The 25,100-nt window shown below is 44.4% G+C and overlaps 1 protein-coding gene across 3 annotated transcripts in view; it reads right to left on the bottom strand.

The window, feature by feature from the left end:
• The window catches only part of ZCCHC2 (zinc finger CCHC-type containing 2), a 139,425-nt gene extending 132,608 nt beyond the window's left edge, over window positions 1-6,817 (bottom strand). For all 3 annotated transcript variants that reach the window (XM_089674863.1, XM_089674865.1, XM_089674864.1), the window contains exon 1: window positions 5,986-6,817. In XM_089674863.1, the coding sequence (XP_089530989.1) occupies window positions 5,986-6,618 (633 nt within the window). In that variant the 5' untranslated portion in view covers window positions 6,619-6,817. The remainder of the gene's footprint in view (window positions 1-5,985) is intronic.
• Between the last annotated feature and the right edge of the window lie 18,283 nt (window positions 6,818-25,100).

The following is a 25,100-nucleotide window of genomic DNA, read 5'->3' as shown; positions in this document are numbered from 1 at the left end:
CCGTGATCCGCTGTGTCCAAGGGACACAGCGCACCGGCGATCACCGCGCGCTCCCTGAGCCGCGCATGCACGGTGAGAATGGAAGGACGTCATATGACGTCCTATCAGAACGAGAGACCCACCTTGCGCCTGTCATTGCACTATATGGCGGGCGGAAGGTGGTTAATATTTTAGCCACAAGACTCAGTTTACACACATCATAAACAGATGGCATTAAAGCAGGGCTTGACAATTCCCAGGCTCCAGGTCATAATGGCGACCAGAAACTGCATACTGATGCCTGGACCCCCGTCAGCCCACACTGCTCTGTTGTCTCCCACCCCATGTCCTCGGCCAGCACCTCTCCCCTGCCCCACAGAGTGGAACCCAGCATTCCAGGACCCCCGGAATCTCCCCCATCCCTTCCCGTCCACAGGCAGAACACAGAGCTGCATAGCTACAGGAAAGCCAGCCCCCTGGAGAACACCGCAGGGCGCCGCCCCCCCGAGCCCATCGAGTGGAGGATGCAGCCTCCTGCACCGTCCACTCCATCCACACCACGGAGTCCATCAAAGCCACCATCAATTGCAGTGGTGCTCCCTACCAGCACGTCCAGCCACCAGTGCGATAGCGGACAGTCCCACCTCCAGCACGGTGCCAACAGTCCCAACCAACCACAACAACCAAGCGGACATCTGGAGAAGCCACTGCTGCCACCCACGGTGACACTGTCACCACCTGTCCTTCTACCCCCCACCTCTCCCACTGCACCCCTCCTGTGACGCTGTCCCCCCCGTCCCTATCTCCCTCCTGTGATGCTGCCCCCACCTGTCTCGCTGCCCCACCTGTGACAATGTCCCCCACCTTTCCCGCTGCCCCCTCCTGTGACACTGCTTCCCACCGGTGACGCTGCCCCCACTTATCCCGCTACCCCCTCCTGTCCCACTGGCCCCCCCACCGGTCTTGCTGCCAGGGATGGAGATGAAGATTCGCTTTAAAGTGGGACTTCACCAAAAAGAGGAAGTTTTGCTCTTCTGCTTTTGGCACATATTTTTTGGGGTGGTGGTGGTACCTGTTTTGACAAGTACCCACTCCCACTCGGAACGCCTGGGAGATCCAAGTGCAAGTTTGCCCCTCTCCCTCCCAGCAGCTGTGACCCATCTCAGATCTCAGAAGGCTGCGGGACCATTCACAAAGTGCAGCGCAGCTTGCGCATGCACAGTGGGAAGCAAGCTGTAAAGCCGAAGGCAGTCCCAACCGGCTTCCCACGCTAACTATGTCGGTCAGGCACACGAAGACTAGTGAAGAGCTAGCCTGGGTTAGGACAGACCTGGATCCCTAGACAGGAAAGTGTCTTTTTAATAAATGTTAGTAGCTACAGTATTTATAGCTGCTGATTTTATATTTTTTTCTGACTGAAAGCCCGCTCTCTTCACCGAGAGGGGATCTAGATTTTTTTTTTTGTCTTCCTTGCTAAGAAGGGAGAAAAACCAAGATCCTTCGTAAAAGCAGCGCATATTACACATTGTTAGGCACACAATTCATCCCTAGATGTTAACACCTTTCCAGTCAGTGTCATTAGTACAGCGAGAGTGTATAGTTTTAGCACCGATCACTGTATTAGAGCCAATATTGACGTCAGTTCAATAAAAACCAGCCGACATTCAGCCAGTGTATACAACTGCCTGTTCAACAGGAGCCGACCGAACGGCATACTAGAAAACCAGCATCCAATCAATGCTGGCAGCCAATGCCTGTGAGCACTGATCGGTGTGTTCTGGTGGGGGCAGTTCCCAGTCAGAACACAATAGCTCAGCGGGGAGATTGCTGTACTAACATTGGATAGATAGTACAGCAAGCTCCTCCCAAGCGCTTCAGTTTTTTTTTCTGTTTAGCCCACTGGGTTGAAGAAGAAAAAAAACCTGATAGCGTTTACCCAGCATTAGTCAGTGTATGTCCCAGCCAGGGTCAGCTAGTGTCAGATTCAGGGGTGTGGAAGTTTTTGAAAAAAACTACTTTTCCAGGGACTAAATATGGGTCCCAATCTACTTGTCCTGCATGACAATCTACTTTTTCAGATAAAAAAAATTAAAATTTAACCAAAACCGTATTTAAATCTGAGGTGCTTTTAAGAATGTCTGGGGCTTTATGGCGACTTACACATTTAGTTTTTTTACATTGCGCTGTATATCTTCTCCTCCCAAGCACCGCACCCGGGGACTAGCAGGGAGGGGAGAAACCTTGCAGCGTAATGAGCACCGACTGGGTTCTCAGGAACGGGGAGTGTTGGGCTTATCCTTTATCCTTTTCACTGCCAAAGCCGTTTTTGCATTTTTTTGCACACGTTTCAAAAAATCATTTTAGGCTTGAAGATTACAGAAAACCTCCAAATATTATATATTTTCTGAAAGCAGAGACCCTAGATAATAAAATAGTGGTAGTTCCAATTTTCCATGTCGCAGGATATTACCGTAAAAGTCTAGGAAAAGCAAAATTTTAGTAACAAATACACTTGTTTTAGGGCACAGAAAATGAATAAGTTACCCTATTTTTGGGTAAAATATAAAAGATGAGTAAATAGATATTCAACATGTCAAACCTTAAATTTGTGTGCGCTCGTGAAATGGCAACAAACTTCAGTACTCTAGATTTTTCATAGGCGACCCTTTTAAAGCCCCTATAGGTCATCAGTATAGTGCTACAGAAGAGGTCTCATGCTAGAATTACTGATCTAATTCTGGCGTGCATGGTGATATGTAACGTGTATTGCATTCAACGTTTTCATGCGTAGGCATCCCAGCGTATGCTTTTACGTTTGTAAGGACAAGAAGGGGAGGGGAACAGACGTGTCCGCTCTCCTCCCCCCCCCTTCTAGCTGCCGATGCACGCAGAACCAGGCCCGCAGATGGGCAAGCGGAGCCCGGGAGCCATAGTGGGCGGAGGAAGGTTAGCCATGGGGGGAGAAGGCTGGCTTTCCATAGTGGGCTGTGTGAAAGTAAACGGGCGAAAACGCAGGCGCCCAAATGCTTTCACCTGACAGTTGAGCCCTGCTGCTTGCCTGCAGCAGGGTTAAGGTTGAGAAAAAAACTACATGTCCTGGGCATTGGGCGATACAAATTCAACATCCCTGCATATTGCCTGCCATAAATCACTGATCACCGCCATTACTAGTATATGAAAAAAATAAATAAAAATTTCAGTATACATACACCATAGTTTGTATACACTATAATGTTCACACAAACCAAATATATACTCATTGAGACTTTTTTTTTTTTACCAAAGAACCGTAGCAGAATACATTTTGGCCTAAATTTTAGTGATGCACTCATATATTGGCCGCTGAAAATTTTAAGCTGAAACTAGGGTTATCGGCGTTTTGGCTGATAACGGCCAAGAAAGATTAGCTCACCTCACGCGTATTACAGCCAGTGCCATGCCATAAACTGCAGCCTCATTACTCTGCTCCAGTGCCCTCCCCAAATAATATAGCTATTTTAATTTAAATTCATGATATTAAATAGAATGTTGAATATTATACAATTATATATGAAAATATATATTTTTTTTTTTAAACTGTCCATTTTGTTTATGGGAAACAAACAGCATTCCTTACTTAGGAATCAGACTCACACCAACGACAGACCATCTATACACAGCAAATCACAAAATATTGCTTGAAAACTATTCCCCGAGAACTAAACACTCTACGCACCTCAGAACTCTCCAAACTAGGCCAAGTGACGACTCTAAAAATGTATATTTTACCCAAAATCTTATACATATTCCGCACACTCCCCATACCAATCCCTAATTCATTCTTCTCTAACCTACAATCAATCCTCACAAAGTTCCTATGGAACTCGAAACAAACGAGATGTTCCACCAATCTTTTAATACGACCTACAACTAAAGGAGGAGCAGGACTCCCACACCTCAAGTCTTATTACACAGCTACTCTTTTAGACCAATTATATTTCTGGTGGAATCCATCGAAGGAAAAAATTTGGTCCATAATGGAAACCTTCCCTTTTCAACCACTTAACCCCCCAAAAATTTGGTCCATAATGGAAACCCTCCCTTTTCAACCACTTAACCCCCAAAATATACTTTTGACCCCACCGACCAACCGAATAAAACCCCAACTAAAACATCCCTGCATTCTAGCCTCCCTACAAGCTTGGCGGGACCTCCTACCCACTAAATTTAAAGACATTAAACATATACCTACCCGAACCAATATACTACACCTTCTCATTCCCTCAGACCTATCCCAATGGACAAAACAAGGAATAACCAACATAACAGACCTCTATATCAATCTATATGCCCCTTCCAGGTTCTCCAATCCAAATATAATATCCCTACTACTGAAAATTTTACATATCTAATAATCGCTCATTGTCTACAAACAACTAGCTTACCCCACAACACTATGATACCAATTACAGCCTACACCTTCTTCACCAAACCTTAATACCCTGGTAAAGGTATATCCAACTTCTATACATACCTCATAAACTTACAATTTACTCTACAACCTCCCTAACCGATTGGGAAAAAATCCTATCAGATCAAATAACTTTAAAATGCCGGGAAAATACCTTCAACATCACCTATAAAGCTACCCGATGTAGCTCCCACTGGGAGTCATATCTAAAAATACTCCACCAATGGTACCTGACCCCGGTCAAACTCTCCATCTACTACCCGAAACTATCTCCTACATGCTGGAGACAATGTGGTGAGCCAGGCTCAACACTACATATTCTGTGGTCACGCAAGTCACTTCCATCCTTCTGGAATACTACGTTCCAATTAATCTCTGAATAAACAAAATTTCGATAGTCCCGAACCCCTCATTAGCACTCCTACACATCAGAATCGAGAAACTCCCGAACAATTATTAGCCACATACTCTTTGCTGCTTAAATTAATATTACCAGATTATGGAACACAAATAATACCCCTCAATCACTTCATTAATTATAGACCTTAACACTCAATGTCGAATGGAAAAATGATCCGCAATTAACACTTCTTCCTATCACAAATTCAATATCCAATGGACCCGATGGCTAAATCACCCAAAATATTCTGTACAACCCTGATGACATTTCATGAGATGAAATTACCTCCCATACCAAGACTGGTATCTCCTCAAATGCCGAGTTACATCCCTCCTTCCCCAATCCTAGCCTCCCCCACCTCTCCACCAAAACCCCCTAACACCCCTAACTCCTCACCAAGGATCATCAATTACACACGAATACCTCTGATGATATCACTAAACAAGACCAACTCCTCCACCGTCCAATGGCCGGAATCACAACAAAAATACTCAACTATATTTTATCTATTGCCATATTGTATAAATGAACCATATCTCTTGTCCCTGTTTATCTCTGAAAAACTTAATAAAAATATTGAAACAAACTGTCCATTTTGGTTTTCGGCCAAGTGATCCTGAATTTCCGGTTTCAGTCTAGAATTTTCACTACTAAGTTAAAAGGGAAATCTGATTTTTTTATTTTTATTGAATATGTTTTATAGCAGAAAGTAAGAATATTGGGCTTTTCTGCAGGGAGGCCAAGTCACGGCTGTGTGTGAATGGACACACGGAGCAGCGGGTACCCCCATAGCAGGCTGCTTGCTGTGGGGGCACTGGACAGGAGGGAGGAACCAGGAGAGCCTGCAGGGTCCTGAGAAGAGGAGGATCCTGGCTGTTCTGTACAGAAGCACTGCATACAGCAGGCAAGTACAACGTTTATTATTTTCCACTCGCTGTAAAAAGTCTCAGCACCTCCTGTCATCAGAAGCAAGGTGTGCTGGGCTTTGTAGTTCCACAGGCGATCTACAATCTAACAGAGAAGGTGAGCGCAGCATGGCAGCTCACAGGTTAACCGGTGCTGCGATCATGTGCGCTGTGACAGGCCGGTGGTGAAGGGGGCGTGCACGGTGTGAAGGGAGTGCTCTCCATAGTAACCGTCCCCACACCCCAATTACCTTCCTGCACATGGCCTCCCGCAACTGGTCCAGACGTTCCCGCAGGGTGACCCTCTGGTGGAAGGAGAAGGCCGGGTGGAGGGATGCCATAGTAAACAGCAGCAGCAATTCCTCCCGAGAAGCCGCCAGCTCCCCCGGCTTTCGCTCTCCGTCCTCCCGGCACCCCAGCAGGCGCTCCGTCCCCATGGCCGGCAGTAGTAGGAGGCGGTAGAGGCGGCCGGCCACCTCCCGGTTCTCGGAGCTGAGCAGCGCCAGGTAGACGATGAGCCTGGAGCGGGCGGTGCGGTCGCTTAGGTCCCCCAACCCCGGTTCTCCGGCCGGCCCGTTGGCCCTGCTCTCACAGTCCCGCAGGTAATGACAGTCTTTCCGGGCCAGGTCCTCCAGGCACGAGCCCAGGAAGCGCAGCTCCAGCGGATTGCACAAGTCCAGCAAGCCGCAGGCGAACTCCAACCTCTGAGCCGGGCCCAGCGACTGCACGAACCACTCGTATACGGACTCCCGCTGGAGCGGGGCCGGCCCGGTCAGGGGGGCACAAGGACGGGAACACATCCCCCGCTCTTCCTCGTCGTCCTCCTCTTCATCCAACGCCTTGTGCTTGCTGCTCTTCCTCGGCGGCAGCTTCATCTTCAGCATTCTCTGCCCGTACAGCCGAGCGGCATCCGAAGTCTCAGGCCCGCGCAGCCGTTGCCATGGCCCAGGAGCTCTCCCCAGTCCGGGCTGAGTGAGAAGCGGGCGCTGGGCGTGTGAGGGGAGGGATCACAGACGACTTCCAGAACGCTCGTTCCCTTTCCCCGGGTTCCACTGCTCGAGCCGTGACGTCTCAGCATTGTGGCGTCAGCGGCGCGCAGCACGGGAAAGCCTGGCTCGTGATTGGCTGAGCGCGGGATCCCCGCCACCTCCTCTCTGAGGAGAGCACCGTCTGTCAGGGCTCAGTACTGGGCGACATGTTATGAGGAGAGATGGATGTGTTCACCGGCTGGAACCTAGAACACACGGATGAGCTCTAGGCAGGGGTGGACTGACAACTCATGGGGCCCCCGGGCAATAGGGGATCATGGGGCCCCTGTGTCCTTGCCCAAACTCAAAAAAAGCCTATGAAAAAGGTACCAGGCAGGGGTGGACTGACCACTCATGGGACCCCCGGGCAATAGGGGATCATGGGGCCCCTGTGTCCTTGCCCAAACTCAAAAAAGCCTATGAAAAAGGTACCAGGGGCATCTCATGGGGCCCCCTACTGACCTCGGGCAGTGCCTGAGTTTCCAAATGGTCAGTCTGCCCCTGATGTCAGCACAGCTAGTAAGCCCCCCCCCCCATGCTTTCAGGACCTAACTCATAAATGTGAGCCCACCTGCAGGCTCGGGGATCTGTAAGTAGTCCTACCAAGCTGGGTGGGAATTGTACTGACATGGAGCTCGTCAGGAAAGGAAAATTACGGAAAGTATCTGCCATTCAATTTCCCGTTTTCCGGACAGCTCCATGTCATCACAGCTGGGAACTAAGTAGCCATACAGGGGAGAGATAATGCTACACATTCCTCCATTCTGACTAAAAGCAGAAGCCAGGATGCCTCTGCCAAACCCAACTGTTATTAGGACTGCTTCTATACAGTAATGAGCCATGAACATATCTACAGGTGAAACTCGAAAAATTAGAATATCGTGCAAAAGTTCATTTATTTCAGTAATGCAACTTAAAAGGTGAAACTAATATATGAGATAGACTCATTACATGCAAAGCAAGATAGTTCAAGCCGTGATTTGTCATCATTGTGATGATTATGGCTTATAGCTCATGAAAACCCCAAATCCACAATCTCAGAAAATTAGAATACTACATGCAATCAATAAAACAAGGATTGTACATAGAACAATATCGGACCTCTGAAAAGTATAAGCATGCATATGTACTCAGTACTTGGTTTGGGCCCCTTTTGCAGCAATTACTGCCTCAATGCGGCGTGGCATGGAAACTATCAGCCTGTGGCACTGCTGAGGTGTTATAGAAGACCAGGATGCTTCAATAGCGGCCTTCAGCTCTTCTGCATTGTTCGGTCTCATGTCTCTCATCTTTCTCTTGGCAATGCCCCATTGATTCTCTATGGGGTTCAGGTCAGGTGAGTTTGCTTGGCCAATCAAGCACAGTAATCCCACGGTCATTGAACCAGGTTTTGGTGCTTTTGGCAGTGTGGGCAGGTGCCAAGTCCTGCTGGAAAATGAAGTCAGCATCCCCATAAAGCTCGTCTGCGGAAGGAAGCATGAAGTGCTCCAAAATCACCTGTTAGACGGCTGCGTTGACCCTGGACTTAATGAAGCACAGTGGACCAACACCAGCAGATGACATGGCTCCCCAAATCAACACAGACTGTGGAAACTTCACACTGGACTTCAAGTTTCTTGCAGTGTGTGCCTCTCCATTCTTCCTCCATACTCTGGGTCTTTGGTTTCCAAATGAAATGCAAAAGTTGCTCAGAAAATAGGACTTTGGACCACTGAGCAACAAACCAAGTCTGTTTTTCTTTTGCCCAGGTAAGACGCTTCTGACATTGTTGTTCAGGAGCGGCTTGACAAGAGGAATACGACATTTGAAGCCCATGTCCAGGATCCGTCTGTGTGTGGTGGCTTTTGATGCACTGACTCCAGTCTCCGTCCACTCCTTGTGAAAGTCCCCAACACTTTTGAATGGCCTTTTCCTGACAATCCTCTCAAGGCTGCAGTCATCCCTGCTGCTTGTGCACCTTTTTCTTCCACACTTTTCCCTTCCACATAACTTTCTATTAATGTGCTTTGATACAGCACTTTGGGAACATCCAATTTTTGCAATTACCTTTTGAGGCTTTCCCTCCTTATGGAGGGTGTCAATGATGGTTTTCTGCACAACTGTCAGGTCAGCAGTCTTTCCCATGATTGTGATTCCTACTGAACCAGACTGAGAGACCATTTAAAGGCTCAGGAACCCTTTGCAGGTGTTATGGCTTAATTATCTGATTAGAGTGGGACACTGAGCCCGAGAATATTGCACCTTTTCACAATATTCAAATTTCCTGAGATTGTGGATTTGGGGTTTTCATGAGCTGTAAGCCATAATCATCACAATTATGACTAATCACAGCTTGAACTATCTTGCTTTGCATGTAATGAGTCTATCTCATATATTAGTTTCACCTTTTAAGTTGCATTACTGAAATAAATGAACTTTTGCATGATATTCTAATTTTTCGAGTTTCACCTGTATATTGACCCCCACGTAGCTGCCTTGCAGATAGTGCCTAGACACATTTAGCCTGCTGCCGCTCACAAAGTCGACAGTAGACAGTGAAGTGATGCCCCCTGGCACAGCCAACCATTTCAACTTGTAGGCCAAAGAGATGAGCTTCACCAACCAGGAGGCAATAATCTTGTTGGAAGCCATGAAATCATTACACGCTCCACATGGAATGACAAACATGTGCTCTGACTTCCTAATGCCAGATGTTGCCTTGATGTTAAATTTTAAAGCTTGACCCACATCTGATGGGCTAACCTTTTCAGTACTCCCCAAGAGGGATGTAGGAAGGACAACTTTCCATGTGATAAGGACTATGAAGGCCACTTTTGTACAATCTTGAGCATCAGCATGAGTATCAACCTATCCGGGATGAACTTAAGAAAGGGTTCATTAACCTCCCTGGCGGTATTCCCGAGTGTAGCTCGGAGTAAAGTTTCAGTACCACAAGCGGTAACCCCGAGCTACACTCAGGCTTACCATGCGGCGCTGCTCCAGGATCTGTTCTTCTCTTACCTTGTCCTGCGCTCCTGCGATGTCCCTCCTGCAGTGTCCCCTGTAATGTCCTCCGGTGGATGCCGGCATCTGTCATCTGGATTCCATTCCCTGCGACTTCGGGACGTACGGGGGACGGAACGGCGGGAAATTTGAAAATGACAAAAAGTGACATTCACTAAGATCACTAAAATCACATAGTAAAACATTACTGTATCAAACCATTTCACATACATTTTGTCCCGAGTGCTTTGTCCTGTGCCCTGCCTGCATTTTTACTGTTCTTTCTGCCTGGAAACTGAGAAACGTCCATGGCGTCCAAAAAGCGTCCCTTTAGGTCAAAATCGGTTTTAGACTAGCTAGAGAACAGCGATAGTAAATCAGAACCGCTTGCAGAATTGAGTGATAATGATTCGTGGGGAAATTCGTCATCAGACACTGAAAACGATTTTGCGACTTTGTTCAGTGATGTGCCAACTTTTCCCTATATTTCAAATTTCAGTGTTTTTGGTTTGATTATATTATTGAATTTAATTTATTGTTATTTTTTATGATTATTAAATTATAATTTATGATTTCGTGTTTCAAGTTTTATCCTACCCGGGATGTTTACTAGACTCTTGTTCGGACAGATTTCAGTGAGTTATTCCTAAAAATTACAGGCCTACAATAAAAAAAAACGTATTTTCATGCAAAAAAATTTACCGCTTTGAGTACAGAAATATGGACATAATCAGACCGCTAGGGAGGTTAAACCCCAGAGCTGCTAATACGGACATTCTTCTGGCTGATGTAATTGCCACCAGGAAAGCAGTTTTCAGCAAGAGGTACCACAAGTGGCCATTTTGATCAAAGGCATCTGATGCCCCACGCCAATAGGAGATCCCACTTCACAATCCCTTAGGTAGGTTTCAACCAAGTTGCTGCTTGAAGGACAGTATAACTGAGTGTTGGATGCTCATTGTATGCCAGAGAAGGCTGAGATAGTTGAAATGTGGTCCCATAGCATACTTGTGCATAAAGCGAAATCAAGCTCCGCCTACAGAAACTTCAGACAGACGTGTGAAGAACCTTGATAAGCAGCAATCCTGTGAATTTGTTATATTCCACTATAGGCACTGTTAGTGCTGTTCTTTTTTGCTTTCATAAGAGTATTCACAACCTTTACAGAGCCCCTAAAATCTATTAGCATCTGCCTCTAAAGACTTAAGCCATGAGATCGAGCCTGTCAGGTGTTTGATAAATGTGACTTTGGAGAATCGGATGAATGTGACTTTGGAGAATCCGATCTGAACAGCAGAGGGAGTGGATCCTTGGCACTCATTAGGAGGGGGGCAGAGGGTATCAAAGCCCCTTCAACCAATCTGGGATCACCACCAGAACTATCACCTGAGAATCAGAGGGAGAGGCAGAAAGACATAAGCTGTCCTGGAGATCCACTCTGCGAACAGCACCTCCACCCCAATTGCTTGTGGATGCTGGACCCTGGGACAGAAAGCAACATGGTGTTGACTGAGGATGTGAACAGGTCTGCCTCTGGAAGAGATTACCAAGCCTGTTCGTTCTCGAAGGACTTGTCAGTCTGGGCCATTCATTGTCATCCAGGATTCTCCTGGACAAATTGCCTAAAGATTCCTCCAACCGAGCACATAGGCAACTGGTAGCTGCAAGGTATTGACTTGAGCCAACCAGAGAAACCTTCAGAGGGAGACATTAAGATGTTTATTTACTAAAGCTGGAGAGTCCAAAATCAGACTCCCTTCTGCATAGAAACCAATCAGCTTCTAACCTCAGCTTGTTCAATGAAGCTTTGGCAATGAAACCTGGAAGCTGATTGGTTTCTATGCAGAAGGGAGTCTGATTTTGGACTCTCCAGCTTTAGTAAATAAACCCCTAAGTGCCCCCTTGTTTTGCTGTCTAACTTCATTAGGTCTACCCTTGGATTATGTGCTGGCTTTTTCTTTGACTCCCAGCCAGAAATGCAGAAGCTACCCTCTCTGGAGTGAGCGTGGAAACGGACTCTTGAACTCCAGTCTCTTTTAACTCAACAGATGTTTATCTTGAGGCAGGAAGTCAAACTGACCACTATTAATTCAGACTTCACCTTCCAAGATCAAGAACAATGCAGTTATTGAGTATGTCCTTGAAGGCCACAATATCTTCTAATCACGTCACGTATCTGGCCAGTCCCATAAGGGACACACTGACCAAAAGGGTGATTCAAAACTCTTGACATCCTGCTGTGACAACATGCTCCATCCGTGTAGTACAGCCACTTGATTCAGTCACCATAAGGGAATTGTCAAGCCGTCCTCTGGAGGCACTTTAAAAACTTCCACAGCTTTGCTTCTATTTAAAGGAATTTCATCAAGTTTACAAAAGGAGGAATTGACAACCTGGACAAAGATCGTCGTCATCTTATTCAGAAGGGACTAATGGAAAATTTTGTTCTTCATAAATTTAGGCCATGCAAAATTTTATAACAGAAACCAAAAAAAGTGTTTTTTTTCCAAATGTTTGGTAATTGTTAATTTAGCAAAAATACTGCTACAGGGTAGCACAGGTGCTCAAAATCATATATATATATATGTATGTATGTATGTATGTGATTTTGCAGTTCTGGGTTGGGAGTGCGCGCCTCTATTCATGGCCTCAGCTGTCAATCACCGGGTCCCGGCCAGTGATTACTCGCTGGCACCTGGTGATCGGGGAGCATTACAGCGAGGGATGGAGAGAACTGTAAGTAAACAATACAGTTCTCTCCCCTGTCAGCTCCTGCACACTGCAGAGCCATACAAAGCAATGTGCTTACAGTGAAGCACACAGTAAAACAGCTGACAGTTAACCCTTTCATCGCCCCACGTTAACCCCTTCCTGCCCAGTGCTATTAGTACAGTGTCAGTGCTTTTTATTAGCACTGATCACTGTATTGGTGTCACTGGGGATGTCAGTGACACCAAGTCAGTTCCCCCTAGTGTCAGAATGCCTGCCACAGTCCCGCTATAAGTCACTGATGCCCGCCATTACTAGTAAAAATAAATTTTTTTCAAAAAAATCCCAGTATATATACCGCCATTTGTAAACGCTATAACTTTCACGTAAACCAATTAATTTACACGTATTTGGATTTTTTTTTAACAAAGACATGTCGCAGACATGTTGGCATTATGAACAGGGTCTGAGAGCCCCATTGGTCAAAATGAACTCCAAGAGAAATGAATTACTCCACTTTTAGATCTACTAGGAGAGGGAGAGTAAGATGCTGCTGCTACATGAGCAAGTGTTTTGCAAGATGGTCCCTGGAGAGGGTTTTCCACAGGACACAGTCAAGTGCTCCTTAGGCACCAGCCTTAGATTCTACCCAGTGGAAGTCCTGGTGAACTGCATGAGAGGATCAGAAGGAGTCATTTGGCCCTTACACTCTGGTTTTATCCTAAACCTGAAAGGCAGCACAGAAGGAGAAAAGAAGCGTCTCTATTCTATTACACAGAGTTCTGCTACAGTACTACATGAAGCTTGCCCTTAGTGCCTTATGGACCTCCCAAATCTAAGTTATTCAGACTATTACCACTAATTATTGGACTTTATGGACTTGGTTCCAGTGTTTGCGCTGATTACTATTTCTCTTTACTGAAAGGCAGCACATCCTGAGCATAATGCAGAGTTTGTAGTTTCCTCCTTTGCTGCCAGTCTGTGGAACAGTATGATCCATGAGCATTGCGCTTGGAAAAACTGGAGGGGCAACTCCAAAGGAGCAAACTGAGGCCATGGTGATGGTTCCTTGTCCTTCCTCCTATACCTTTGGTGGGCTTTTGGATGCTTCCCCCTCTAACTTAACTTTGGGTTCAAGATATCCATGGGGACTCACTTGTCTCCAAAGATGCCATGGATCATCAGCACGGAGTGTGGAAGGCTGTCTCTGGCTGGAGGTGGTCAGTTCCTTCCTTTCCAAAAAAAATGGGCTGTATAACATCTAAGTGCATTAGGTGTCCCATGTGCAAGAGGCCAAAAATGCCATGTTTTAGGCATTGAATCATGTTTTTTTAATGATCTAAATTGCTTTTAATGGGTTTGTGCACACAGGCATAAACTTGCACCGTGTATAGATTAGGTATGCATATATATGCACATATGTCACGCATCCAAATAAAACTAGGAGAATTTTTATGTGTGAAAACGTGAACATGTGCAAATATGCACACGTGTTATACAGCCCATACTCACATTTTTGCTGGGAATGTCTGATGTTCACACGTCAGTACCATGTGTAAGTACCCATAAGCTCAGCAATGCAGCGATGAATACAGAGGTGTAAAATAAAAATAGAACATTTTATGCTTGAGTGCAATAATTTACACATTTGTACACATATATTGAAACACTGGCAACTAGAAGAGAATGCTGAAGAATTTTAGGCATGTTTACGCATACACGCATTTATGCAAGGTCTTTACAGACATTTCATTCAGGATCTTTGTGTCAACAAGAACCTAAGTACTGTATAGACCTCAGTAAATTTTCATATCTGCGTGCAATAGGCCTTAACAGTGGGGTTCCAGGGGTTGTCTATTTCCCCATGGGAGAGTTGTATCCAGTTCCCCGTGGAGAGTGGAGTTGTAACCAGTGTCTCAGACTTGGGGCATGGCCCAGAGGATTCAACATTACCTGAAGAAGAGAAAGAGTCCAAGAAGGGCTTGTCAGATATGTTTTGAGGAGAGACATTCACTGCTTGCACAATACCTTTGTTTGCAGCTCATTCAAGTGTGGTGCCACCATTACCTAGTATGATTCTTTGTACATTCAGTCATCATTATTAAATCATGTTTGTTGCAATAAAGGGCCTGGTACAGAATGAAGGACTACCCTTGGGCATGGACCTATGCTGGGAATCTCAGTGGAGCGAAGACAATGAGAGAGATGGAAAGAGCTTGAAAGTGTGGACTATAGGCTGGACTACACCCATGGTCTTGTAGGGAGTGTTGCCTTGGCAACCCGATCCATCTTCTGGGGAGAACCTGGGGTGCCCCTTTCTAAACAGACTAATAGCTGCTTTGTGGGTGCCCCAGATAAAATAAATAGTAATCTGACTGCTGCCATGCACACCTTGCTACACAAAATATCCATGTTTCCTCCAGTCTTTAATTCTGGTGGTAGAGGCCAAAAGAAGTCTATAGCTTCTTTTTAAAAACTTTTTTTCTCTTCTGGAGATAAAGCCAGACAGGGGACCAGTTTGCTTATTAACAGAAATACTGCTACAGGGCGGAAGAAGTGCAAAAAAATCACGTATATATACGTGATTTTGCATTTCTGGGTAGGGGGCTCGCCACCATTCGTGGCCTTGGCTGTCAATCACCAGCTCCCGGATGGTGATTACTCGCCTGCAACCGGTGATCAGCAAGTATTACCGACGGGGGAGAGAACTGTACGTAAACATTACAGTTCTCTCCCCTGTCAGCTCCTGCACACTGCTTTGTATGACTCTGCATAGCAGAGCCATAAAAGCAGTGTGCTTACAGTGGAAAGCACACACACAGCCTCATAGTAAAACACGCACACAATTAACCCTTTGATCGCCCCAGATGTTAAGCCCTTCCTGCCCAGTGCCATTACTACAGTGTCAGTGCTTTTTTTTAGCACTGATCACTGTATTGGTGTCACTGGGGATAGCAGTGACACCAAGTCAGTTCCCCCCAGTGTCAGAATGCCCGCCACATTCCTGCAGTCCTGCTATAAGTCGCTGATCACCGCCATTACTAGTAGAAAAAAAAACTTTCACGTAAACCAATTAATTTACATATATTGGGATTTTTTTTAGTAAATACGTGTAGCAGAATACATTTTGGTGCAAATTTATGACGAAATTTTATTTTTTAAATTTTTTTATTGGACATGTTTAATAGCAAAAAGTCAAAAATATAGTTTTTTTTCTCAAAATTGTCATTTTTTTTTATAGTGCAAAAAATTAAAATCGCACAGGCGATCAAATACCGCCAAAAGAAAGCTCTATTCGTGGGGAAAAAAAGACGTAAATTTAATTTGGGTGCAGTGTTGCATGACTGCGCAATTCTCAAGTTAAATTAACGCAGTGCCATAATACAAAAAATGGCCTGGTCAGGAAGGGGGGGGGGTAAATCCTCTGGAGAGCAAGTGGTTAAAGTGTTACTAAACCCACAACAGTAAAATCAGTCCGTATATTCAGTAAAGCATACTTGTTATACTCACTGTGGAACCTAAGGGGTTAATCCTCTGAATTGTGTAAAAAGGCTGTTTGATCCTGTCTTCTCTGATCCTCCCCTTCTTCCAGTGTCCCCCTCGTATGTCTTGATAAGACATAGTGTGTGGAGTCACTCTGCACATGCTCAGTTTGGTGTGTATTGCTAGAGGGTTTTTTTTCCTCTTGGGAGAGTGCATGTGATCACCACAGGCCAATCAGCACTGTCCACACAGAGGGTCAGGGGTAATTCAGCCTCATAGGATAGTCAGAGAAGAAAACTCCTCCTAAAAGCTTTAACCAGTACTCTCCTTGTGACGATCGCGGCGTCAGACCCCTGCCCTTCTCACCAAACTTGTGACCGAAGGACTAGCCAATCTAAAACCGCAATGTCACTTGCGTAACAGTGACATGCCCAGCTGCACCCTGCACAAAGATTTTCCAGCTAATGGACCACAGTCTGTGTACCGGCAGCCTGGAAGTGATTGTTACTGGGTCAGGTTAATTACGCAATTAACCCTTCACACTGCCACCACCTCCTTTTTGTACAGAGAAAGAGAACACTCGGCAATATCAGCAATAACACTATGATGATTGAAATAATCATCTGTATACTACTGTCACCGCAGGCAGGTTATACAGAGGGTTAAACACACATAGTAGCTCTCTTCAGCGGCAGGGATTCGTAAGTGGCATTAAAGAGCTTTAGAAACAGTTCGACACTTTCAGAAAGAAGGGTTTAATACTAAAAGGTCAAAAGGGTGCAATAAAAATATTTACAGAAACAGATGTAGCCAATAGATATATATAAATATACAAAGAACAATAGCACAGCAAAGAGATAACAGAAAGGAGTTTAAAGGGTTAAAGTACTTGCCAGTCAGCCTTGGTTTTAAACAGCTTCAAGTTTCATGACCAAAAGGATGCTTTGATCTCCCACTGCTAGTTTTGATGTTAAGGCAGGGAGATCTTTCTCTCACATTTCAAGCATAACAGCCTTTTTCTAGGATCTCAGCAGGGTGTCTCCCTGGAGCAGTGAAGCCAACCGTCTCCTTTTGGGGAGGGAAGTGTAGGTGGAGACTTAAGTTATGATCAGAAACTCTCATAGCTGATATTTTGGCCCATAACTTTTCCAAGGTATATGTAACATTCCACTCACGGGTAGATTAATATGCAGAATTGTCTGCTGAAGATCTGCATATGAAATATAACATTCCTGCTGGGATGATTAAGGAGATTTTATTTTCTGCTCTCCTGTTGATCTCAGCTAGGGAAGGTAATATACCAAACAATTTGTCTCAACGTGACCAATCTGAAGATATGCCTGTGTTTTGTGTAAATCCCTCATCTTCCAAGATATGATGGATTTTGAGGGAAAATGGATTTTGAATGTGGTGTCTAGTTTATTACTGCTCTGGAATGTCTTTGAACTTAGTGAAGGACTTGGTTTACACTTTTACGATGTTTCAGATTGCACAGTTTCTTAGACAGAGAGGCACCCAGCTAGTGAGGTTTTATAGCCAGGACACCCTCCCACTGAGTTTGGTGCCTGTGATCTCTGCAAACACACACCGACCACATGTCACTCAACAGAGAGGGAGGGGAAATGAGCAAACAGGGGGAGAGAGATCTACAAGATGGAGGGTTGGAGCAAAATGGTTGAACCGCGTCCATCTCTGTGGGTACGATTGCTACACTCCTGGACACTGATAGAAGTCACAAGACTGCTATATACTGCTGATGAGAAAAGGTATTTAGCAGTTTATATTTATATAGCCTTGCAGGAAGAAGAGATGTTAGCTCTTATTCTTTTTCCCTTTCCATGTGCAGCCAAGGGAACTTTTTGAGTGACCAGGCCTGTTTCATTCAGTAGCTTCTGGAGATGGATCTCTACCACACCGTGGGTTAGGACAGCCTCAGGGACACAGTGATGCTCAGACGGGGTAAATTAGAGTAAAAGTAATAGTAGTTTACCAAAAAAAAGGGAGTTGTTTGTGCTTTATGTTAAAGTCAACATTAAGTGACAAGGACCTTGCATTTCTGGTAAGATCAAGTATTTTCTGTACTTGCTGAAAATGTTCTTATTCTGAAAAAAGAAAATACAGCCACAACATCTAAGGACTGGTAAACTGCAATATACTACATTTTTGTTTTTACTCGTAGATTAGATTTTGCTTTATATCTGAAAAGTTAATTCTTTAAATTGTGGAAGCAAAGCTTGGAAGTGAAGTTTGTTTCAGGGGATGGCTGAATATTTTTGTTGTTTAACCATGTAGTTTCTCTGAAATAATGTGTGCTGAAAGTGACTACTTCACACACTATATTCATTTTCTTTCATTTATCCGTCGGTATACTGGTATATGCTTTGTAAGTGTAACCCAGTGATTGGTGAAAAAGTGTTTCTCGTGGCTATTAGATATGTATTGCCCTCTTACCCCTTAGAGACTATTAAGGACCCTTAATAGGAGGTTAGGTGGGCTGACAGTTCTTGACTTTTAGTGGGGTTGTGAACAGATGGGTGTCAGTCACCTTTTTTTTTAAATCAGAAATACCGTTTATTAATGGTGAAGTCATACATTTCCAAAATGACAAAGCATGTACAGAATGATAGCAAAGACTTAATCATTACAAACCAAACAACATAATAAAGAGAACCTTCCAGTGCCATCAATAAGACAAGAATTCAAGAGTCTGTGAAAAATTACAGAGATAACACATTACAATACAATCACATGGTAAGGCAATTTTGCATATACAGGACAATAGGAGTATCCCCATAACAGTGGACCCGCGGGAAACAGAGAGCACTCCACCCCCACCGGGGAATACAGGAGAGACAGAAATTGGTCTTAAGAAAGTGATAATCAAATTACAATCAGAAGTAACTACAGCATTCTGTGCATTATTAAATCAAAAGGGGCTAGACCTGGAGTGGCCAACCAAGCATCCCAAAGTTTCTCAAATTTACCCAAACATCCTCTATGCTAGTAAACTAAATGATCATATCGTAAAATAATACCCATATTTTGCTTCCAATCGGCAACAGTGGGGGGAGTATCAAAGGTCCAGCGCACCAGAATCACCTTGCGCGCCTGGAACAAGGGCTTGGAAAGGGCCTCTAATATAAATGTATCTTGCGTTACCAAATCTAAAATACCCAAAATGAACTGCTTAGGATCCAAAATTAAATTAGTTTGAAACACCAAATTAAGGGTAGTTACCACCTCCTCCCAATACCTATGCAGTTTTGGACATCTCCACAACATGTGTATCAGATCCCCATGGTCCCGTCTGCATCTGCCACACAGGGGATCCTGATGTAGCCCCATCTTGTACAAATTTGCCGGAGTGTAGTGAACCCTAAGTAGAATATATAGTTGAGAAATGCGATGGGAAACTGTCAACGAACTAAGATGTACTGCAAGGCAGCCTCCCACTGGTCATCCTCAAAAGTCCCAACATCTCGTTCCCATTGCCCACCGGCCCTACTTGGGTATTTTTCCAAGTAGTCAGTCACTTTAAAGTCAAATGTTAGAATTTATTTGCCACCATAGCATAAGACATCCAGAGATCACGGCAGGCACCAGGCAAATCATACTCACAGCCTTCACAGGTAAAAAGTCCAAAATGCTGTGATCCTTAAGCAATAGAGTATAGAGCAAATGCAACAAAGACTTTCTGGGTGAGACTCCAAATTCCCTGTGCAGTGTGCAGCCCAATCTAAATTCCAGCTTCTTGGGCTCCTTCAGCTGAAGCTCCTCCCTGGTGCTCCTTCCCGGAACTGGCTCAGCTCCTTCTGGGAAGCCACTTCCAGCAAGGCAGTACAAGCTTAGGCCCTAGACACAGGCCTACTCTCACAACCTCATGAATGTAGGAGGACAAAACGTCCAGCACACACCCTTCCTCAGAAAAGGTGCTTCACTAGGTCACACCCAAATATTTATATCCTCTCCCAGGCGGCAACACTGGCAAGAAACCTCCTAGTTATTGGTCAGGGGAACAAAAATATTCACATCCTGCCTTAATGGATCTTCATGCACTATTGCCATGTACACACCCCAACAACAGACTGAACTAAATAATAACACGGGGGTTAAATGAGATAAAGTGAACACCAAATGATCAATTCAGTTTAGGCTGATAACCCTGCAGCACTAAATTTAAAGAGCCATTCCTTCTTAGGGCAGGGTGGCTACAGATAAAAATGTTTAACCACTTCAATATCAGGCACTTATACCCCCTTCCTGCCCAGGCCAATTTTCAGCTTTCAGCGCTGTCGCACTTTGAATGACAATTGCGTGGTCATGCAACACTGTACCCATATAACATTTTTATCATTTTTTTTCACACAAATAGAGCTTTCTTTTGGTGGTATTTAATCACCAGTGAGTTTTTTTTATCTTTTGCTAATTAAAAAAAAAACACCTGAAACTTTTGAAAAAAAACATACTTTTCTTTGTTTCTGTTATAACATTTTGCAAATAAATAACATTTTTTCATACATTTAGGTCAAAATGTATTCTGCTACATTTCTTTGGTGAAAATAATAATAACAACTGAATTTTTATTTTGTTTTCAAATGTTTCTATTTTTTTTTAATTTTTTATGAAATGTTTTCTTTTTTTTTACTATTTTATTTTTCAGCGCACCGTGACCAAAGCAATACAATGTTACCAGAGTAACAGAGTTGAACTACTCCGGGCAAGTGATCAGGATTTTTTAAATTTGTTTTATACATTATGATGGCAGGAAGCCATCCATTGTATACAATTGACATGTGATCTGCTGTGATTGGTCACAGCGGTCACCTGACACTGGCAACATGCCGGTGTAGTGATATGTTATTGGTTGTGTCCCGTGGACACAACCGGTGACAGATCGCACCACGGCCGCATTAGAGCAGCTCGTTTTGACAGGACATCATATGACACCCAGTCACAACAGCGAGTGTCATGCCCAGCCGTCAATCTGCTATAGGCCGGGAAGGTGTTAAACTGCAAATATTGAGTGTAGAGCAATAAAGGATATGCTGCCCGTATCTATAGAGAAAATAATTTACAATGGGTTTTGACAACCCCCCTGTTTGTTATATGAAGCATTATAAAAAGCAAGATGTAAAATCCATCTTAGTGCATGAAGAACACATCACCGTGTATGCGGCTCTCTGCTGCAGTACTTGCCAGACTATGCTAAATAGCAGAAGGCTTAGAAACAGAATTGTTAATACCATTTCGGAATCTGGTGATATTGGTATGAACAGGACATAAATTCTTTTTCAATGCTGAAGAGTAACACGCACATTTGTTTGTTACTCCTAGGTTAGTAATTCAGCGGAGGGTAATGATAACTACTGGGTAAAGAGAACATTGCTTCCATGGGAACAAAAACTCTCTCTTTCTGAGAAACGAAACTGAAACCAATCTACCAATAATGTCAGTGATGCTGCTGTCAGTGTCAGTGGAAGACTGAGTCATATCTCTCGAAACAAAACTAAAGATTGTATCTGATGTACATCATTTCACTCAAATGTTTGGGCAAATAAAGCTTGTTCAATACATTTGTGGCATATTTACTATAGCGCACATCCAGTAATTATGTACAGGATGATTGTATCTCAGAACACAGCAAAAGAACCTTTTCACAAACTTCAACATTTTTTTTTTTCAAATGGTTCACCTCTTTTCTTGTTTTTTGGCTGTGAAATAAATGTAGCTGGAGTTAACAATAGAAGGTATTGCACCACAACACACTTATACAGTGAAATGCTAGTCCTTACTGTAAAGATGGCCATACATTATACAATTTTCTTACTCAATTTCCTTTAGATTTACCTTTAAAGGATAAGTTCACCTTTTTGACAAAAATAATGAATGCACATTTTTTTGCAGGTAAAAAGTGTGCATTAATTATTTTTATGTGCAGGAGCTTGGAAAGCATTGCACCAGTGATCAGTAGATCGCTGATGCCATGCAGGTCTCCTGCAGACCTGTCAGAATTTCTGCTTGCTGTATGGGATGTACGAGCAAGTAGATATTCTAAAAGGAAGTTTTAATGAACTACCACAGTGCTCCACAGCGCTGTGGTAGTTCATTGAAAAATACAAGCCGACAGCTGCTAAGGCTGCCGGGACTTGTAGGAACTCATTCACAGGACTCTTTGAATGAGTGACAAGGCCTTGTGGGCGCGCTGTTTTCAAATCTGACAGATAGTACGGAGAAACTTCTCCCAGCGCTATCTGTCAGAGGGGGGGGTGTGGTGTGTGTTGCTACAACTATGGGAACATGTTACATGTTCCACCCTAAAACCGGGTGGAACATATAACATGTTCCCAAAGGTGAACTTATCCTTTAACTATGTAGTACAAGGTCCTGCCTAGATGCATACAAATTGAAAGTGTTTAGTTTTGACCTCATATTGTTTGTGTAGCACCCTCTTAGTCAGCTAGGGGGAGCTAAGAGCCTTATTGTTAGCTAGGAAGGCTGAGTAGCAGCCTGGGTGTGATAGCTAGCAGGGGTCAAACTTTGGTCAGAGCTGAGAGGCGCTGTAGGCCAGCCCCTCTGGAATTTCCCCCTGCTCTAGAAATTTGGAAAAAGGTCTAGAAGCAGAGGGTGGATCTGAGGAGTGGCTGGCTTGTACTTTTAAGGGATCCTGGCCAATCCCCAACAGGAGGCTTGGCAAGGATCCAAGACAACCCTTAAAAGAAAGAGAGCCTGCTCAACTGGGAGAGAGAGTTCAGGTGGAAGACAGAGAAGAAGATGCGAGGCTGAAGGCAGGAGCCTAGGAGGGGGCCCAGATGAAGATATGGGCTCACCTACAGGCAGTGGAGCTCGGAAGGTAGAAAACTGGGTACTTCACTGGACGCTTGAGAGAGAGCCACCTGTGTAGCAGGGAAGGATCGACTTAACTAGATGGCCTGGTAGCAGCCACCAACTCACCAGTCACACGGAAGAAGGACTGAGTGAGTAGACCTGCACTCCCTGGGCCAGATAGGGGAAGGAGCTCTCTTGTGGGAAACCGGATTCGCCACCTATTGGAATGTCTAATCTTTTAAAGGGACAGGCACCAGATCACCTGCTTATGAATGCCTCTAGACAGCTGGGTAGAGGAAGAGGAGTCTATCTAGGGTCCGGGTTGGTACACTAGGAGACGCTGGCTAGCTCTCTAAGAGAGACTGTGTTGCAGTGGAGGCTTGTAAATAGTTCCAGGAAGTTGTCCTCAGTTTATCGGTTCCATTGGGCATCCTGTACGCCCCTAAACCTATCCCAGTTCAAATCCCCCTAATAAAATCACAAAAATAAAGCTCAAGGACTGACCTCTGACTCCTGGATGCAAGTCTGCATGAAAATGTGTGTTGCCTGGCTGTACAGGGCTATAGGGGAACCCGAAATCTTTACAACTCCTAAGGGGGTAGTACTACATATGGTTTTGGTAAGTCTAAAGGAAATTGTACAATGCATGGCCAGCCCTACATACGTTGTGTTGTGATGTGAATGATCCCAAGAAAGTTGCTTTCAGTTGATTTCTTTCTTTGAAATCCATTGCAACACAGTAAAAGTCCCTCTGTAAGTAAATAAATTGGCACCTATAACATTTTAATCTATCCAATTTCTTAAAATATAATAGGGTAATTAAAGTCAAGGCCAAATTTCAGTCTCTGGAGCCTGTAGGCATATAAACTCTGTACCCAAAGCAACACCCCTCTCCTAGGCTCCCATCTTTTAAACAGAACATTTTCTTGTTTTACAGGTCCTAACGTGGCTACGCATATTATGACAATATGCAATTCAGCTAACAGATGATTTCTACTAATGATGGAAAAAAATGTGTGCTGCCAGCAATCATACAAAGAGAAGATGCCTCTTTGTCTCTATAACTTATAATAAACTCTCAGAAGACCTCTTAGGAATTTAAAACACCATATCCATCACACTATGCAGGGCACCCTGAACATACCCTAAGCTTAAAACATTGTATGTCTCAGTATGGGAAACATGGTAATCATCCTAACTTCCAATAATTCTGACCACTCTCTCCTTCCTTGTGATCCGTTTTGCGGTGTGTTTTGCCTTTTTTTACATTTTTAAAGTATTTTTTGATGCACTTTGTGTTTTTATGCTTTTTTGGCCATTTTGTTGTTGGGCAGAATAAAAAATACAAAACACATAAAAAATGCACTACATGCATTTTCTGCACCGTTTCCATTGCAGTCTATTGAACCCAAAAAAAATAGTATTTTAAAAAGTCCCTGACCCTTTCCAAAAACTCAGCAGCTGAAAAAGGCTTAGATGTAAACGTGTCCTATATGTAACACTCTGCTGCAATGTTAGTTGCAGGATGTTAAAACTGGATGTCAGTGTCCTGCAGCTCAGTGGCACTCACATTCTGGGATGAGAAAAAGCCTCATGAACTTTGTATGCTGCATCGCAGGATTTTGTTAGAGAGGGGAGTGTCAGAGGACTACATTTCCCAGAGGAGCTGGCGTGGGGTAGGGACTGATATATACAGAAGCCCGGGAGAGCAAACCGGAAGTGAGAGGGGAGAGAACTGGAGAGCAGAAGTGAGGAGAGAGAGCTGTGCCACCCGCCAAGGTACCGGACCAGGCCACAGAGGGTGAGAGGAGCGAGGAGAGATCGCTTACCACCAGTATTGCCATCCTAGAGAGAGAAAGAAATCCTGTCAGCAGGTGACTCAGAGTGCTATGACCAGACCTAGCGCTGCAGTGGGGATTGGAGAACCGCTGGGGGCCCCCATCTGCTGAGAGAGAGACCACCAAGACTTGCTGCAAGCCACAGTTTGGATGAGAGAGTCCCATCCACCAGACAAACAAGTGAACACTGATATTCTTTTCAAATCTGCCACTTTCCTGCACACAGTTCTGGACATTGCATATAGTTAACACGTGTTGCAGCCTAGTTTCCCCATCTGCTACTATTGAACACATTTGCAGCATAGTTCAATTATCAGAGCTAGTCAAAGTGCATGCCTGCTGCAGGCCAAACCACATCATTGTTCCCTTACCCAACAGCCAACCCTCTTTGTGATAACATCTACCATTGCCATTAGTTACAGCAGCCCAGAGATGAGTTGCTCTTTGCCAGCAAGTGCTTTTGCCAACTTCTTCCTTTTTGTCTAAAATTTGCAACCTGCT

This window comes from Staurois parvus, unplaced genomic scaffold, assembly GCF_062004578.1.
Source record: "Staurois parvus isolate SC_StPar_1 unplaced genomic scaffold, SC_StPar_1.0 ptg000153l, whole genome shotgun sequence".
In the NCBI taxonomy this organism is placed as follows: Eukaryota; Metazoa; Chordata; class Amphibia; order Anura; family Ranidae; genus Staurois; species Staurois parvus.
Note: the sequence above shows the minus strand (reverse complement) of the source record. Positions and strands in the feature narration are given on the sequence as shown.